The 17,511-nt window shown below is 46.0% G+C and overlaps 1 protein-coding gene across 1 annotated transcript in view; it reads right to left on the bottom strand.

Annotated features, from left to right (window-relative positions):
• Positions 1-17,510, bottom strand: part of PHF12 (PHD finger protein 12) — a 31,863-nt gene extending 14,353 nt beyond the window's left edge. The window contains exons 1-5 of the mRNA XM_029961284.1: positions 17,415-17,510; positions 17,097-17,278; positions 2,933-3,005; positions 981-1,368; positions 293-413 (exon numbers count right to left, since the gene is read on the bottom strand). Coding sequence (XP_029817144.1) covers positions 293-413; positions 981-1,368; positions 2,933-3,005; positions 17,097-17,278; positions 17,415-17,510 — 860 coding nt within the window. The remainder of the gene's footprint in view (positions 1-292; positions 414-980; positions 1,369-2,932; positions 3,006-17,096; positions 17,279-17,414) is intronic.
• Between the last annotated feature and the right edge of the window lies 1 nt (position 17,511).

Here is a 17,511-nt window from a genome sequence, read left to right on the forward strand (position 1 = left end):
CCACCATCATTTTAGAATTTTTTCTTAATAGAAAAATACTGAAGACAGGATGGTTCAATCTTGTCAGTCTTCAGGCTACGTCTTAAAACATGCAGGGCTGCAGAAGCCACACACCTACACGTGACATGATTAAACACCTGTTATTTAGCAAAGATGCTTATTCCCTCATTTGTTTAGAGGATGGTAAGCAAGTAATAAAGGAGAATGGAGGTCATCAACTTTTTTCAGCAAGAACTTTGCTCTTGTGAAGGCTGCAGCTACACCAAACAGCTTCCCTGGAAGAGTCAAGTACCTGTTGCATGTGAAGCAGACTTTCACCGGCAAGGGAACCAAACCATTGTGGTCTAACTCGTGTTGTGCTTTCTTGACATTCTTTCCTGTGGTTTCTTCCTTTCTCCTCCTCTTACTAGTACCTGAAAGTAAATTTTAAAAGGCTTTGGGTTATCTACATAGCAGAGATTTGATTTCTGGTAGATACATATAATAATCTTGGGCAGAGGCAAACGGAAAAGGCAAATGTTGCTGCCTAAGGAACCTTTATCAACCACTAAACCTAGCCTTAAGTGACAGAGACAGTCTTTAAAGACAGGTATATTTTAACGTAATCATTTCAGTGACATCCTATATACTTAGTCACTACTTTGCTACTATATTATTGCATCACAAATCAAGTATTTTGACAACTGGATTTTTTTTTTTTTCAGATTGATGACCTAGACCAAGGTGACAACAAGAAGCATCTATCACAAGTGCTGATGGATGGTGTGTAGTAGCAGTGTCCCCACAACTCACATCTGAAGGGCACCTGCTGTTGGACAGATGCAGGAGAGCCAGGGGTAATTCTGTACCCTCTGCTTTAACCAGTGAGCATCTATCTTCTGGAGCCACAGCTACCATGGGACCAAGAGGGAAATGAGACTAGATGGCAGCAGGACACAACTGCAGACATCTTCACCAACACTAGACAAGCCACCGCTCACCTGGAAGTGCTGTGGTGCAGGTCAGTTCATTCGGCAACTGGAACTGCGTTGGGTTCCTTTCCATGGCAGCAGCAATAAGAAGCTCAAAGGGTCGCTTCAGCTGGGGCTGCCCACAGTCCATTTCTGCAATGGCAGAGTCATCATCCACGTCAATTATGTCCTCATCGACATCATTCTGTTCTGAGTTGGGGGTCTCGGTGCTGGCATTGGATGTGGGAGTGCCAGGCCGGCTTGCTCTCCTTTCCAAGATCCTGGCATGCGCATTAGCCCTGATGCTGCTGCTAGACCTGTCCAACAGGTCTGCGTCACTGGTGGGGGAGGTGGTCCTTTTCCCAGATTTGTCCACCAATCCATTTACCTGCCCCAGCTCTTTCTTCTGTTCTCGCTTCTGCACGACATGAATAGGCAGGCTTATCATGGAGGCCACAAACAAAGCACATCAACCTTGACAAATACGTGATTGAAGACAAACAGCATCTGAAAATGCTCGAGCCACTCACTACAACTGAAGTCATTCAAGCCTTGACCTAGCAAGAACAGTTTGATTGCAGCTAAGGCACAGGTGACAGAACAGCTGAAGAGAACCAAGCATGGGGAAGAACGTTAGCATGAATAGCCATGTTGAGTCCAGATCAGGACAACATTTCACAGCATCTAGTCCTGAATGCTTGATAAATCAGACAACTGTTTACTTTGCTACCAACACTGAGAAACTCCACAGCAGACTGTTCATTGTTGATGCAGTCTATTAACCCTGGCACCGCATCCAAACCCATTATGGACCGAGAGGGTCAGCTTGAGAATACAAGCACAATATACAAACAACATTCTGCTATCTCCTGACGACAGGAATCTTGAACAAGGTGGGCAGGGAGAGCTGCAGCAGAGGAAAACTATACATTGCCATCGCCATGAGATCCATTTTGCAACAGGAGGGGAAGCTGCATGGCCCAGGATGGGCAACTGTGCACTGCTCCAGTGCCTGACAGCATCGCCCATGTGGAGGAACCAATCTACTCCATCACTAACACAGTCTGCAAAAGGAGCAAAGTGTTGTCAGGTAATTTTTAATACAGAAAAGTTTGGGATTTTTTTCTTTTACCTCTCTTTTTTTATTTTATTATTTGTTTTTTGATTTGTGACCTTCATTTTTACTGCTGGCAGATGGCTGAACAGTACCCTGGAAACATAACAAGGCAATCGCTTCAGGAACAAAAGGCTGAGCACACAGTTTTCTTCCAATCTCTTTTGGGTGTCACTTCAAGGGAACAACAGTTGCTAGAGAGCTTGGTGCAGTTTCTAAACCCTCTGCTATTGCAGCCTTACGTGGTCACAGCAATAAGATGTTTACATTGTACAAGACAGCTTCCTGGAGAAAGAGTATCAAGGCAAAAAAAAAGACAAGCCACAATCTTGCCCAATCATCTACTCCCCATCCTGTTCAACAGCCCAGGAAATCATAACTCACTGTGATTTCACCCTCTGCTGATGTGCGACTTCTGTGAAGTCACATTTCTAAAAGACACACATTAACCAGAATCACAGCCCTGATGCCAAAGCTGCATTAACATGATTCTTGGTCTGCCTGTAGACAGCTCACCTCCTCGAGCAGGGGAGCCATTCTGATTTCCTTTGCACCTCAGCTCTCCCTCCTTTCCAGAAATGGGGGGGAAGGAAAACAGTTTAAAAGGCACAGCTTGGCAAGAATGTATCAGGCACTTCGGTTTTAGCTCCTAGTAGCAAGGTAAAAAATATCACGAGGGTCTCTCATCAAGACCCCTTAGTTTTCTTTGAGCCTGTTCCTAACAAAGCCCTTTACATCTGCAAGCACAAAGAGCAACTCTGGCAGTGTATGTACACATTGAGGGGAGAGGTAGGTATGAACCAGAGGATTCAGGTTTCAAATGGACAGTCAGAAAGGCAGGGATCATGTCTGTCAGGAGAGGCTTTACCTTGCGGCGCACGGTGCAGCGGTGGCACATCCACTCCCCCGGCGGCAGCATTTCCTCGCTGAGTGGAGGGTTGCTACAAGAGAAGCACAAAGCAAGGCTTTACTGTTATTTACTGTTATTTCTGGAACTCTTCTCACGTACACACAGCCCCAGTCAGGGCAGCTCTGCAGGTTCCGCTCCCAGGCACTTCCTTTTATTTATGGTGAAGCTCCCTGGATTTGCTCGCCCATACATCCACTTAGCCAGACACCTCCAAGAAGCCATTCTTCCATGACACCCATTTCAGCTCCACGGTTTCAGAACACTCTTAGAATTGAACAGCAAAGATAAATGGAAGATTCACTAGTGTTCAACACACATACCTACCCCCGCAACACCACGCATCCTTAAATAACTTGATTACTCCATGTAAGACTGCACAGATTCCTGTGCAGTAAGCACAGTCATAAATCCAGGCATTTCCATCCCTTGGATTTGCAGTGAGTCCAACTGAACAAGCTGCCATGAAGTCTGCCCACTGATTCCGATGCACTCCATCCCTGGGCACACTCAGTTAATGGTGGAAACCACTTGCTATCTTAAGACAACCCAAATAGTCTTAAAAGTGTCACCATATACAGCCTGCCTTGGCTATGAAGCACAGGATACATCCTACTCATATGGATCTGCACTTACTATAAAAGCTGTATCACAGTGAAATGACATTCTCTTTTTGATGCTAGAAATAAACCAAAGCAAATTAGACGAAGGAGTAAGGAGGACTATTTTGAGAAACACTTTTCCTCAGTAAAAGGCAGAGCAGCATATGTTAGATGATACACTTTCCTTACAGATCCTACTACTAACTCAAGTACTTTCCAACACCTCTATCATTAAGATTTGTTATTTGAACAAACTGCTGACTGTGGCAGGGAAAGTGTACCTGCTGGCAGAAAAACAGTCAGTTACCACGCACTGTGGTTTAAGATAATACTTTTAAAAGTTCTGCCTTCTTTTGCTAGAGGTAGCTGCATAGCAAGTCTGCTCTCTTGTGCTGAACACTCAGATAGATGCACTACTGCAAGATCTGGAAGCTCCATTTCCCACTGACTGGGAAATGGGTTACAAGGGATCCACTGGGACTGACAGGGTCACAAGGGGATCAAGCAGTAGTGCGGCCACACCAGCAAGGGGCTTACAAGACTGGCCCAAGGAGCCACACTGTACAGCCAGACTGTAGTTCAGGAGTCTCTATACAGTTTATTGCACCTACAGACAGGTATCAAACCAAATCTGAGTTCAGCTTTCCCAAGTCTCCATCCCCGACAAACCAGAGAGGATAAGATGTGTATTTGTCGGCCAGGAAGAGCTGTGCTTTGCAGCAAAGGGAGAGACTGTCTTCCTCGAGAATCTTGCTCCTAGCACAGGGAAATGGCACAGGATCCCAGCCCAGGCTCCCAAGCCCGAACTGTAAAAACAAACACGCTTCCTTTGTTTAAACAGAGTCCCGGCGAGCCTTGCCCCGAGCTCGCCAGCCTGCCAGCGACAGCCTCCGCAGGTACTGCAGCCATCCGGGGTCACGCTCGCTCTTGCAACACCGCGCCTGGAAGACCGAAGGAAGAACACTGCAAGAACCAAGCTGGTAATAACCTCAGCATTTCTGGTGTCAGGCTCCAGGGAATTCAGTAGAGCCAACACATCTGGCAGCCATTTTGAGGAGGAGTGCAGGGTTTCAGAGGCCTCCGTGTTCCAGGCGCTCCAGAAGCGCAGTGCTCTGCATGTATGCACTAACATACCTGCAGCTTATGTTTCTCATTTCCTGGAGGACTTGGATGAACAAGGGATCAGGCTCTAGATGAGAGCACCAAAGCCTGCACTACTGGCTGCTTCACACAGAGCCTCAAATGCTTGGCTGAAGCTGTAACTCCCCCCTGCCCCAAACTAATCTTTTGCTGACAGAAGCAGGGAAGGGGGGTAGAAGGAGGAGAGTAACAAATGATCCCTGTGTGCTTGCTGCAGCATAAATCCATGCTGAGTCCTAAGGTGGATCCTGCAATAGCTCAGGTTTTACTCCTGCTAGAAATCGAGCTCTTAGATCTGCAGCTAGAGCCAAGTACGGATTCATCTGGCCCATTCCCCTCTCCCCTCCCAGCACCCGAGGGGAAGAAAAACCACAGACTTTGATTCGTTCCTAGCGAATTTTTACCCTCTGAAGCTCCTGACGAGCGTGCCTGAACTGCTGGGAACACGTCTGCCCCATCCCGCCGTGTGGGGCGTGCCAGGGATCCACGCGCTGCCAGATGCCTCCGGTTATTTGTTTTAACTGTTACCTCAATCTTACGCATTTTACAATGAAACAATTAATACCACGGTGAACCTTGAGAGATGCCTGGAAGAGTCAGAACAGGTTTCTTCTCAAATGTGGATGTTATTGTCCCATTTGTTGTGTTTGAACTATCTGTTCCACAACCATGAAATCCTACGTACATGGTACTATTAAAGAAGCATTTTAATGAACGCTGCTACCCAAAGGCCTGTGGAAGGAGGGGAAAGATTTGTTTCAGACCAGCAGCAAGGTTTTAGAGCTCAGACAAGCCTCCTGAGGTTTTCTGCTCACTGTCAGGGCCTAGCTGCTATGGCAAGTGTATTAAAAGACTGATTCTGCCTCTCCTGGTTAATGAACTGTTCATCAAGGCAGCTCGCCGTGCTAACAAAGACTGATGAAGGCTGCTCCTGCACTGCTGGCCTCGCAGCAAGCACAGAGCATTGCCTGGGTCTCAGCAGAAAGCCAGGGAAGCGCTAAAGAATGCTGTTTTAATTGACTAGGTATGACCACATTCTTCAACCTTTTACTGTAAGCATAAAAGAAACTGAGTTTTAAATCTGAAAAAGATACTTGATCTTCATAAGCAAGGTAAGAATTAGCACTTTGGCAGGAGCACCATGGCCCTTTTCTCTCTATCTTTCATAGGTTCATTAGCATGCACAGCTCCAGCCATCAGTGTTTGCTGCCAACAGGACCTGGAATTGTACAGCACCAACTTTATCTTCAGTTACAACACATCTCCTTTCAACTACACACCAGTCAGTTGTGGTTTTCAGTACAATTTTGCTAAACCTTCATTTCAGAAAGTTCCCCCTTCTGTCACGACAGGCAATACTGGTGCCCAGGGCTGTTTTATCTGAAAGGTTTGATGTGACCCAAATCAAATCTGCTCAGCAGAACACGTTTCTGGATTTAAGACAAAGACATCCCTGAAAAACACACGCTGACTTAAAAACACCTGGAAGATCAACTCATACAAAGCCTCTGAAAACTAAAGGAGATGTTTATCACTGCCTAGTCAAAACCACTACAATGACACAGAGTCACTTGCCATAATACCAGTCTCATGGCTTTTTCTAAATAAGTTTAGTATCTTCTGAAATTCATATCAGATGTGTTGCCAAGCATTGCTCTGCCATCGTCAGGACGCTATGCAAATCCTCCCTTAAATAAAATTTAAATGCCTATGATGAAATAAAAAAATCTTCAAGAGTATATTAGGAGTTTTTATCAAGCAAATGATAGCATGAAGCCACTTAGCTTTTCAATTTCACACTCTGGAGCTCTCATACATCAGATGCCTGTTGTTAGTCTAAATCCCATAATTACTCCTCACTTTGCTGACCTCAATAAATAGGTAAACAAATGCTCCAAGGAATGGCACCTTCTCCAATACAAACTGGGCCGCAGCTCTCAAAGGAACCAGTTATAAGCAGACCTGAGGTTATTTACACACAGCATTCCAGGCCATCTTGCGTCAAAGGCACGCTGACACTACGGAAAGCATGCTCTGGACCCACCAGGATACAGCCAGCTACCAGCTGGGATAAATGGTGGCAAGAAAACAAACCAGTGTCTGGTGAAGCTTTCTTCAATAACTTCTCTTTCATGTCAGTTGTTTTCAACAATCGGACTTAAATATTTTTTTCTGCGTGTGGGGAAAATAGTGACCCTATGAAAATATGCAGGCAAACACATTTTTCCTTCTCAGAAAACTTTTCATTAGCTTACCAAGACTCAATGACAGGCTGATAATGAAGGATGCTGGTTATGTTTGCCAGTTAAAGGAAGAAGGCTTTCAGCTCTTCTATCGGACTCCTATTTATCCCTATGATGGATAGAGCTACAGCTGTTCTACCAGCTTCATAAAGAACAAGGCTCCCTGGCTTCCTACAGCAGGGCCTCAATGGCAGCTAAAACAAACCAGGAAACCAACCTCGCTGTCAGTGCATTACAAGAGCCCCATTGAGAAACAGGGAAAGTTGCATCATTTACAAATTCAGCTCTTTGGAACATTTCTACTGCGCCCAAGTTACACATTTCTGCTCACAGCTGCTCCAAAACCCGGCTGGAGGAGGACACCTGGAACCCAGCACCACTAGCCTCCAACTTATACAGAATAAAACCACACCAAACAAGCCAACAGCTGCAGCTCCCCTTGAGTTCCTCCCCACTGCAACTCCCTTACCTTCCTCCTGTACTCTTCGATCAATGCAGAGCTCACTCTTTTCTGAAGACAAAAGTCAGACTTCAATTACCTCAAACATGGTTAATAGGAACACTGTCAGATCTCTCCTCTCTTCCACTAGTGTCAGGATTATTCCTTAGTGCAAATTATTCAGTGAAGTCTCCAAGTTCTGCTCGTTAACATAGATAAACTATGACACTCAGCTGTACAAGGAACAATCTTCCTGAAGAAGCCAAAGATTTCTCAAGCAACAATAATGAGACCAAACTTCAGATAAACCTGGCATAATTTTGGTCTTTACAGACCTCTAAGCATGACCCAATCACATTAAAAGTAACAGAGTTTCAGGAACTTTCTGGTCTCAATTAGGCTCACACATTTTATAAGTTATACCTATTTGAAGCCAGCAGTGCAATTCACATTAAACACAGAGCATCAGCCACTATACTTCTACCTGTGGTGCAACAAGTCCTGAAGGAACCAGTGAAAAAAGCTTGACAGCAGCCAGCACAACTTTGTTTACACTGAAGTGAACTTGAGCATGCATATAAAAAGTTCTAAATTAGTAACATCCAGCAAGGAGACCTGGACACCACCAAACAGGTCGGAACATGATTATTTTGGCTGCCACTATGCAAGGAAGGGAACAGAAATGACTGTTTCACAGGTCACCAATTATCCCATCATCTGGAACACTGCATCTGCTTAGCATGCATCTTTCCAACAGCATGGCCAGAGCTGGAAATAAGGGTTCAGCAACAGACAGAGAACAGAAGCAGGATTAAAACACCATTATATGGGCAGACAGAGAGAAACAAGATGCATGCAAGGAAAAAATAAAGGTACACTGACATAATCCATCTACATGATGCTAAAAGAGTGGAGGAAGACTCGAGCTCTTAAAAGTTTAAGAAATAGCATTGCTGGCTATTCCAGACACCAAAATTTCATTCACTGTTTGCTTATTTCTGCCTTCCATACCAGCCAGTGTTCAACACTGCAAGGGCTTGGCCAGCAGTTCCAGCCTCTGGCAGCAGTACTACCATGTTCCTAAGAACCAGGTACCATTTCACAAGCATGTCATGAATTTTGGGAGTATTCTGTAAATTTCGAAGCCAGTGGACTTATTTACTTGTATCCTTCATCAAATCCCTCCTGCTACTCTCATCCTGGGAAGAGAAAGTACAACCTCATGGAACCAGGTGTTATCTACCTTACCTCAGCTCCCTTCCTACCTTCACTGGGGTCCCGCCTCCTCCCTGTGCCCTCATGCGCAGACAATCCTGAGGTTCATGGGGAATCAGAAAAGTTTCCTCCAAAGGCATGAAGTAGAACTTTTTTGCCTCCAACCTGACAAGCAGGAGAGTCCAATAAACTGGATAAGCTGCATGTAAACATGTGATCACCTGATGTAATTAGTTACTTCTATTTATAGAAAGAACCTGACCATTCCCTAGACAACCCCTTAGTTATTACCTTCACTAACAGCTGACAAAAAATTAAAGGAAGTATTGTTTTTTAAGATATTAAATTTCCACATATATATAAAAACAAATACACATATAAAAAAATAAATGTTCGTTAAAAAAAGTGTATAATACCACCTGTACTGCAGTGAGGGGATTTTGATTATTATTTTTTAATTAGTTTGATATTTGAGACATATCTGCTTGGGGAACCATCCAGCTTTGTATCTATAAGCAGAAATCATGGAATTCTATAGGAAGAATTGTTGACTTCGAAAAATGTGGGTCAGACACAGAAATTCAGACATTCTGCACATTCTGACTCCTGTTTCTTTCCGAGGCATCACTCATGCCTGTGCTGCAGACAATAGTAACAATAGCCTGAATTCAATGTCCAGGTTCATTATTAAGTGTTCAGATCTTTACAGCACCATCTTCTTAACAGATTAGAAGTCATCTTCTCAAAGCAGGATGACACATAGGGCAGCATCAGGGAAAAGAAAGAAGGCTGAGGAACAACACAGCCCTGTTGAGAATCACTTCATCCAATTTTGTCTTTAAAGAACAGTAAATGAAGAGACATCTCTGGTGGGAAAAAAAATAATCAAAACACAGGTCTGAGAGGTTTCTGAGAAGTGAACACATTCAGCCCCAGCCATGCTGAATGTGTTCAAAGGAGACAGGGGTGAAAGGACAGAAGCAATCAGGTGGAAAAAAGGAAAGTAGCACATTAGAAGAGGATGAAGGACAGACCCATAAAAGCAAAAGCATGAATTTGTCTTCACACAGGCACAAGTGAAGTGTAATTCTGACATCTACATGTGGACTAGGCTTTCCCAAGAACACTGGGGAAGAGAGAAAAAAGAGCAGAGACAGAAATATCCACCAAAAAAAAAAGCCTTAGAGCAGGGTATACATTCTTTTCTGCCTTTTCCAGATCACCTTCATATCTTGCTCCTGTTGCTATTCTAGACGGAGATCACTGGGAAGTTCACATGATGCCGTGCCCAAAGTCAGAGGCTATACAGGCAGGTGTTTCACACCAATCACTAGCGCTTGCCAGAAATTCAGCATGGGGTTTTCAGCTTGCTAAATTGTATCCTCAGGCCACTGCTTTCTGCAGGGTTCAAAGTCGGTAATCTCCAGCTCCATCTAGTTTGCTTCAAGTGACTCGTGCAGAGCACACGTCAGCAGAAATGGGTTAGAGTTGGGTTCAGGCGCTCGATTCCCCCCAGCTGGCCGAGATGCTCTTTGCCTTTTGTGCTCAAGATCTGATACATCAACAGGAACAATGATTTATACACATTTTTTTCCTTCATTTTTGGCTCTAGCATTTACTCCATACCCTAAAAAGGTATGTGAGTGCATTACAACCGGTATCTGTCAACCCCTTTATTAAAGGGAAGCTACAACACTATTTTTACTCAGCTTACAGAGTTACAGGATACTGCAGCATTCCTTCGAGGAAGCTGGGCAGACATCTAGCGAGCAATGGAGTTGGACACGGCATAGATCGATTACTATAAGAAGGAAAAGCCAACTCTGACAATCTGTGTCACAAAAATCACAAGTTTAGCCAGTAACCTGACGTGGCAAGACATTTTTGCCTACACTCACTTGTAACAAAGCCATGTTATATCCCCACATACATTTGCATTTTCACAAGTCCAAGCTTACTTCCTGACTGGTTTAAAAAAAAAAAAACAACCAAAATGGGTACATCCTTCTCACATGATTTATATTCCAACAGACAGCACTCCCTAAATAATCAGACTGTCACACTTGCTTTTAGGGAGATGCACCTCTTTCCTACTCTGGAAGTAAATGTTCCCTTTCTTCACAGTAGATTCCTGCTATTTGCTACTGACTCAAGTATTAAGGGCTCCAGAGCACAGGAAAACCTCGAGAACCTGACACATATCAGTGAGTCAGTCTAGCAACAAAAACACTTTAACATCCACTGGTGTGGGTCAATAAACGGAAGAACTGATGTTGGTGTTGAAAAACTCTTTCAGCATCAACACTACAACGAAATCTCGAATTGACTCAGCCTGTCCTACATAAAGACACGCAGGAGCCCTGCCCTCCTGCAGGTGCTCCCCACACCACAACAACAGCACCTACAGCCCAAAAAGGTCTGTTTTAGGGGGGGGAAATGCATGTTTAGGCCCAATTCTTGCTACAAATACGCAGTTCTGTCACTGACAACTGTACAGGGGCACTCCCCACCCGGGATGTCCTTCACACCCGCGGTAAGAGAAGTACAGCCGGATGTCAGGCGTGCCAATCATCTCTGCTTCCCTTTTACTACCCCACCTAAAACAACACTGAGAAATGGAGAAAGAGGGAATAATTACGAGCATTATATGATCTCGTGTAATAAACACAGGAGTCCTCCCATTCCCAACTATCAGATCTGCTGGCGGCTGTACAATCTTAACAACACTGAGCTTGTATGTGATAAAAAGACAGAAGGCGAGCTAAAAGAAGGTGAATATATTTACAAGATAATTCCAAGATCTCCATAACAAACAGTCATTAGCAGATTAGTATTATGAATCTAATCCAATTAAGAATTTCCTTTGCAAATGCCTGGAGGAGCTGGAATTCCTCTGGGAAGACCTTTCCGTGTTGTGAAAGGCTCCCATGAGTCATGCCTGCAGGCTGACATACCAGGAAAGACCAGCTCTGGAGCAGCAGGAACAAAGCAGTGAACCCTACCTCAAGCAAGCTGCTGCATCCTCCTAATCCTGAGGAGTCAACTCAGACGTGGACCCCGTAGCAGCACAAAAAAAAAAAAAGACTTTTCAGTTCCACAAGTCCTGGTCAACATAAAATTGGCACTTTCCCAAGCCAAGGGACAAAACAATGGAAAACTTTCCTTATTCAGTGTTGTACTGTGCCCTTTAAAACAGCTCCAGATCAATGCAGGTGTTTGACGTAACACCAGCCCAGGCAGCAGCCATGTCTGAAGGCAAAGCTTAAATGAAGCAGCTAAACATCGTCCTCCTCAACTTTGAATCCTCGACTTTAGGATCCCAATGCATGGCTTCTACCACTCCACACTGATGTTGGCAGTGGCAGCAGGGATCCACGGCTCAGTCTGAACGCCCAACTCCTGCCCACACTGCAAAGCAAGAAACGCAAGCAACATCCACACACACAGGTGAGAATGGTGGTTTGCAAATCCACAAAATCACCAGTTCATCAAATTATTACCGTGAATGGTTTTCTGGTGCCCTCAGCTCAAGTCCATAAGATTTGGGCTGACCTTATCTGCCTTTGCATCAGGAGATTTAGGACAAAATAAGGAGAGTGAAAAATCTCATTGGCACGACTTTGCAGAGCAGAGCTGCCAAGACTGATCATGTTACCACATCTGCAGGCGCACGCGTAGTGACCCTCTGTGCAATCGCTTCCTTCTGCCTTAGGATCCTACTCTGGCCCCACTGCTACCAAAATATCAGACCAGAAATACATAAAAACAAAAAGTTGGTGGTTTGTTTTTTTTTTAAGCACATACTTAAACCAACATTGTTTTAACAAAGTATCGGTTAAGATAGATACATTTAAATGACTACTGGGAACAGAACAGCTTACTCTGACCTTCAAAACGCAATTATATAAACACTAAAGTAGGGTTTTGCCAGTCATTTACTGTAAAAAAACCCCAAACAAACAGAAAGCCTCATAATAAAAACTTTCTGCACTTAAACTACAAGCTTTTCTGAAGCTGTTACGTAATTTGATGTGCTGAAAGCCCGCTCCTAGTCACCATTAGGCATGAAGTTCACTTCTCCAGCACCTTCACAGACATCCTGCTACTCCTTGAAGCAAGAGATGCTTCAGATCACTCTAAGATTCACCTGAACCCCCTGAGGCAGCCCAAGATGACCATTAAGAGAAGGATTAGCTGAGACAATAGACAAGTCATTGTTTTGCTCCCCTCACACAGAACAAATATTCATGTGAAAAACCAAAGCCAGACCAAATGCCAAAGATAAAGCAGAATATGAACAAGGTGGGGAAAGAGTTATCAGATGTCCAACCAGCCAAACACAACTTTTTTCCATTCTTTGTTAGAAGCACTAAAACAATGTGACTCATAGAAAATATGCAAAGCTCCAGTTTAGCTTCCTCTGCTGCTCTTTGCAGCTCTGTTACTCCTGTTCTTCGACACCAGCACTTCGGTGAAGACTGCCAAATCAGAGGGGAAATGAGCCAAACACTGGAAACATAAACACGAGGAGGTGTTGCAGAAGGTTTGTCGGAGGCAGCAGGCCCTGGTACGGACGCGGCCTCTCCCAGCGCAGCCGTGGGGTGAACCCAGCAGCCACGAGGAACCTTTCTGCTGGGCAGTACCACAAAATTGGTACTGTCTGTTTACATAACTGGTCAGCTTTAGGCGACTGAGGTCACTCTGCCAAGCCAGCAGAGCTGCACAGCCAGCGGCGTTGAGATTTACAAGAGGGACTTGAACCGCAGCATTCAGAGAGGTTGGCGCTTTTGGGCTCCTCCAACCAGAAACCCGGGCAGGGAGACTTTCAAAAAAATAAAAAGAAAGAAAAGAAAAAAAAAAAACCAAACACAAAACTGTTCTGTGTTGGTTCTCCCTCCTGTTGTCACTCCCCTCCCCCAACTTGTTAACTAAACTTTTCCTCTCCCGGGGATCTTTCTAATCCTTCAGTGAAGCCGTAATGAATTTGCAACATCAGTCACTTTGCAAACCCGCTTCAATGTGAATCAAGTTTACTACAAGCTCAAGAAAACACAGGGAATTCTAACAATCACATAGCCAGGAGGAGGATATAAATGGGAAAGAATAGAAGTACTACTGGAAAATTCGTTTTCAATCATGTAAAGAAGGAGCGTGCACCATCCCCAGGGGCCTGGGCTAAGGCAGAACATCAGGATGGAAATACACACTAAGCCATTACCCAAAGCAGCAGATTATGGGCAAACAGCAGAACCAAACGTTGACTCCAGAGCCAAAGATGCCACGTTCTGTTTCCAACAACTATTAAGAACCCAAAAAACCTCCCTCTGTAAATTCAAACCTGAAGAGAGTCATCTGACTATGATAATAATCCAAGTATGTTGAAACTAAGTATCTGGAAGGGATTTTACACTTTCCCGTATCCCTCCCACCAGGTCAGTTTATCTGCAGCCAGGGTGGGAACCCTCCTAACCCATGGACTCTCACAGTACCTGTAGCAGCTTTATCCTGAACTACTGATTACAAAACAGAGTTGTGGGAAGAGCTGACACCCCAACAGATGAATTGGGAAGTCACTTCCACCTACATTAATTCAGGAGAGCAGTCCTTCCACAGTGTATCAACAAAACTTGTTATTTACCATCAGAGTTGTGTAATACTACCAGACTCGGAAAGTTTTGGGAGTTGTGGCCAAGTGCCTTCTGTTTTCCACAGAAGACAACAGGTTTAGGTACTAAACTGAAGTTAAGGCAAACTGCTGAAGTTTGAGGGCCACACACTCACCTAACAAAGTCAACTTACTTGCTACAGGTTTAAACGACATGACATAGAAGAACCTTCTCTATGCAGGAAGGAGCAAAACTACCTCCTGGGCCACTGAGCTGGGCCAATCACACCCCTGTTACCCCTTTTCTTTTATAATATGACCTCTCCTATACAGCTTTAATCAACTGATTACCAATCCTAGGCCAATTAAGAGCTGCTTTTTTGTTTTCTTTTATGCTATACTGATAATCAATGCAACCTGATACTGAAGTTTACAATAAACATTTAAAGAACAGGTAAGCTATCAACACAAATCAGTTAGTGTGCTCCAGCACTGCTATTCAAACGACTTAAAATGAAGCCTTGCATTACAGCTGCTATTCTTTAACTAAAAAAAGGAGGCAGAAAGGAAATGGCAAGTGTTGCCTTTATGCCCGAGTTTATATCCAGAACGGAAGTTTACTTTAAGCAAGATATAGGAGGTAAAGAGAAGAAAACACAAAAACAAAACCAGAGCATCCCTTTGAGACTACCTGGGTCACCTGAAGGCCATGGCTGAGGGTTGGACAGAGGTCCAGAGGGAAGGAGGTAGAACCAAGGTCAAGCTGGAGGCCTTTAAGTGAAGCCTTTCCACACTGTGCCACCTCCCACAGCAGGGTCTGGGCTACTGTCGAAAGGACTGCCTGAGACACCCCCCAGGAAAGACAACAAACAGAACTGCCTCTTTCATTTCTGTTCTGAACAGTGATTAGGTAGCCAAAGATACATTTTTTTTAAATAATTACAACATAACTAACTCGGGTACAGCCAAAGCTTTACAGGTATCCGATTCACACGATTGTTTCCCACTCGCTAACTACACAAAACTCACCAAATTAAGCCATGAAATTCAGCCATGCACAAAGTGGTCTCACTTATGGTCAGGTTTAACCAGGACTCAGAGTCACTCTACAGCCTTAGTCACAGCTCTTCCACCTCCAAAGTGAAGTTTTAGCCATCACTCCAGCCTCACTAAGAGAAGGCTTGGGATGTGTCAACCATGCCCGGCAGAAGAATAAAACCACCCTTAAATTAAAGCTCATCAAAAACACTGGGCAAAAACCAATGATAATTAGTATCCTCCTAGTAAATATTAGAGGACCTGCACTACCACCAGTAGCACTTCCTCAGGGTAGGAGGGATGATGTCATGGCTGCACACTACAGCATTGTCGGGTTCGCCTGGCTACGCGCTGCTAACGGGACACTCCCTACACAACTGTGACCACACGCTCAGCTTTCCTGGTATCAGCAACCAGTTTAATAAGTGTTCACAGACCTGTAATTAGCACAGAAACGCAGAATAACCATCGAGCAAAAATCGAGATCAGAAAGAAAGAAAAACCCAACAGAATAATAATAATTAAAAAAAAAATGCAGAGGAGACAGCTGTAACAGGGTGGCAAACAAAGCTCCAAAGCATGAAAGAGAGAAAGGAATGTGGTTAAAAAATCTCCCCTAAGGAAGAATACTCTGTACGCCCGAGCTCCAGCTGTTTGACTTGCCCTGCTCCCTCCTCCACTCCATTATCCACTCTGGCTGCGCTAATTTAACACAAACTGCCCGCCTGTGTCAACTGTTGAAAGGGGAGGGAATTTCGGCAAAGAGGCCTCGGATGCGCCCAGGCTCCGGGTGCAGGGAAGGAGAAACTATGGGGCGGAAAGTTGAGGCCGCCTTTGGCGGGTCGCTTTGTGCCAAGAGCTCGGGAAGCTGCGAGGGAAAGGCAGCAAGAGACATTCCCGTTGCAGCCTCCACCGCCTCGAGCTCTGCCACCGCCTCCACACGCGCCTCGGCTCCCACCCCGGCACCCGGATTTGCATGCAGAAAGCTCTGCCTTCATCAACAAAGCCACACAACTCCCAGCAAGAGCACCCGACAGCCCACCCCAGCTCACGGCGGACACCCCCATGGATGAGACAGGCAGGTCGGAAGAGTCAGGAGGGACGGAAAAAAAAGGAGGGAAAGGAATAAACCCGGCCAGTGCTAAAGTCTGGAGGCCTGGATTTCCACAGGGAAGGTATTTTTCACATTCGAGATACTGTGGGGAGCGCTGCGAGGGTTTGGGAGTCATATATGCAGCCAAAATGGCGCTGAGAATAAAAATATAATTTAAAGGAAGGTCGCCATATTGTAAACAGTGAGGCAGGGAGACACAGAGACAGCAACCTCCATTATTCCCAGCAGCTGCAGCAGCACGGAAGCGCTGGGAACGTCAGGCCTGGTGCAGAGACGCCACCACCGCCTCTCCCTCTCCAGCCAGGCCCTCCGGAGGGTCCCCCCCCAGGCCAGGCACCCCTTGGAAAGCTGCTGAAGAAAGGAAGTTACCCGCTGGCAGGGGGGTGGAAGGCCAGGCAGGGGCAGCACCAAGGCAGCCAGGCCGCGCAGGCAGCGGCCTCGCTCCTCCTCCAGGCCTCTCGCCCGCTGCTCAGCACAAAAAGAAAGGAGAGGGACGGATCCCCCCCGGCCCTATAGAAAGCAGTGAGGGAGGGGGAGGTTTCACCTCGGCCGCTGGGGATTAGCCTGGGGGGGAGGATGGACCCAAGTGGGGTTTGCACCTCCTTTTTTGTTCCTGCCTGCTCCGCCCGGCCCCGCGTCCCCCCCTCCCCGAGACCTAACGGGAAGCGGGAGCGGCTGGGAGGGAAGGTGCTCCGGGCAGACCCGGAGGGAGACAGCGCCGAGCCTTACCAGCACTGGAGGTGGAAAGCGGCAGGGCAGTGATCGCAGCACAGCAGATCCCCTCCTTCCTTGCAGCTATCGCAGCTATCGTGGTTAGTGGCCCTGCCACTTCGCCTGGGCTCCTTCTCGGGCCTCCTGCTCTTCTTCTCCCCATCTTCGCTCTTGGGGGGAGCCAGGAGGGCCTGGATTTGCTGCACATGCACACACAACAGACAGAGCGGGCTCTGAGGGGCTGAACCGACCCCGGCCCAGCGCCCTCCTCCCCGTGCCCAGCGCGGAGACAGCAGTCCCGGGCCCGCCGGGGAACACACAGAGCCCCGGCCGAGCCTGCCCCGTGTCCGGCAGGGCCTCTCCGGGGGCCGCCTCCGTCCCTCCGCACTTCCTTGTAAGGCCACGGGGGCTCCGGGGGGGGTCCCTCGCCATC

The sequence above is a fragment of the Manacus vitellinus genome, unplaced genomic scaffold, assembly GCF_001715985.3.
Source record: "Manacus vitellinus isolate BGI_N305 unplaced genomic scaffold, ASM171598v3 scaffold_32_pilon, whole genome shotgun sequence".
Classification (NCBI taxonomy): domain Eukaryota; kingdom Metazoa; phylum Chordata; class Aves; order Passeriformes; family Pipridae; genus Manacus; species Manacus vitellinus.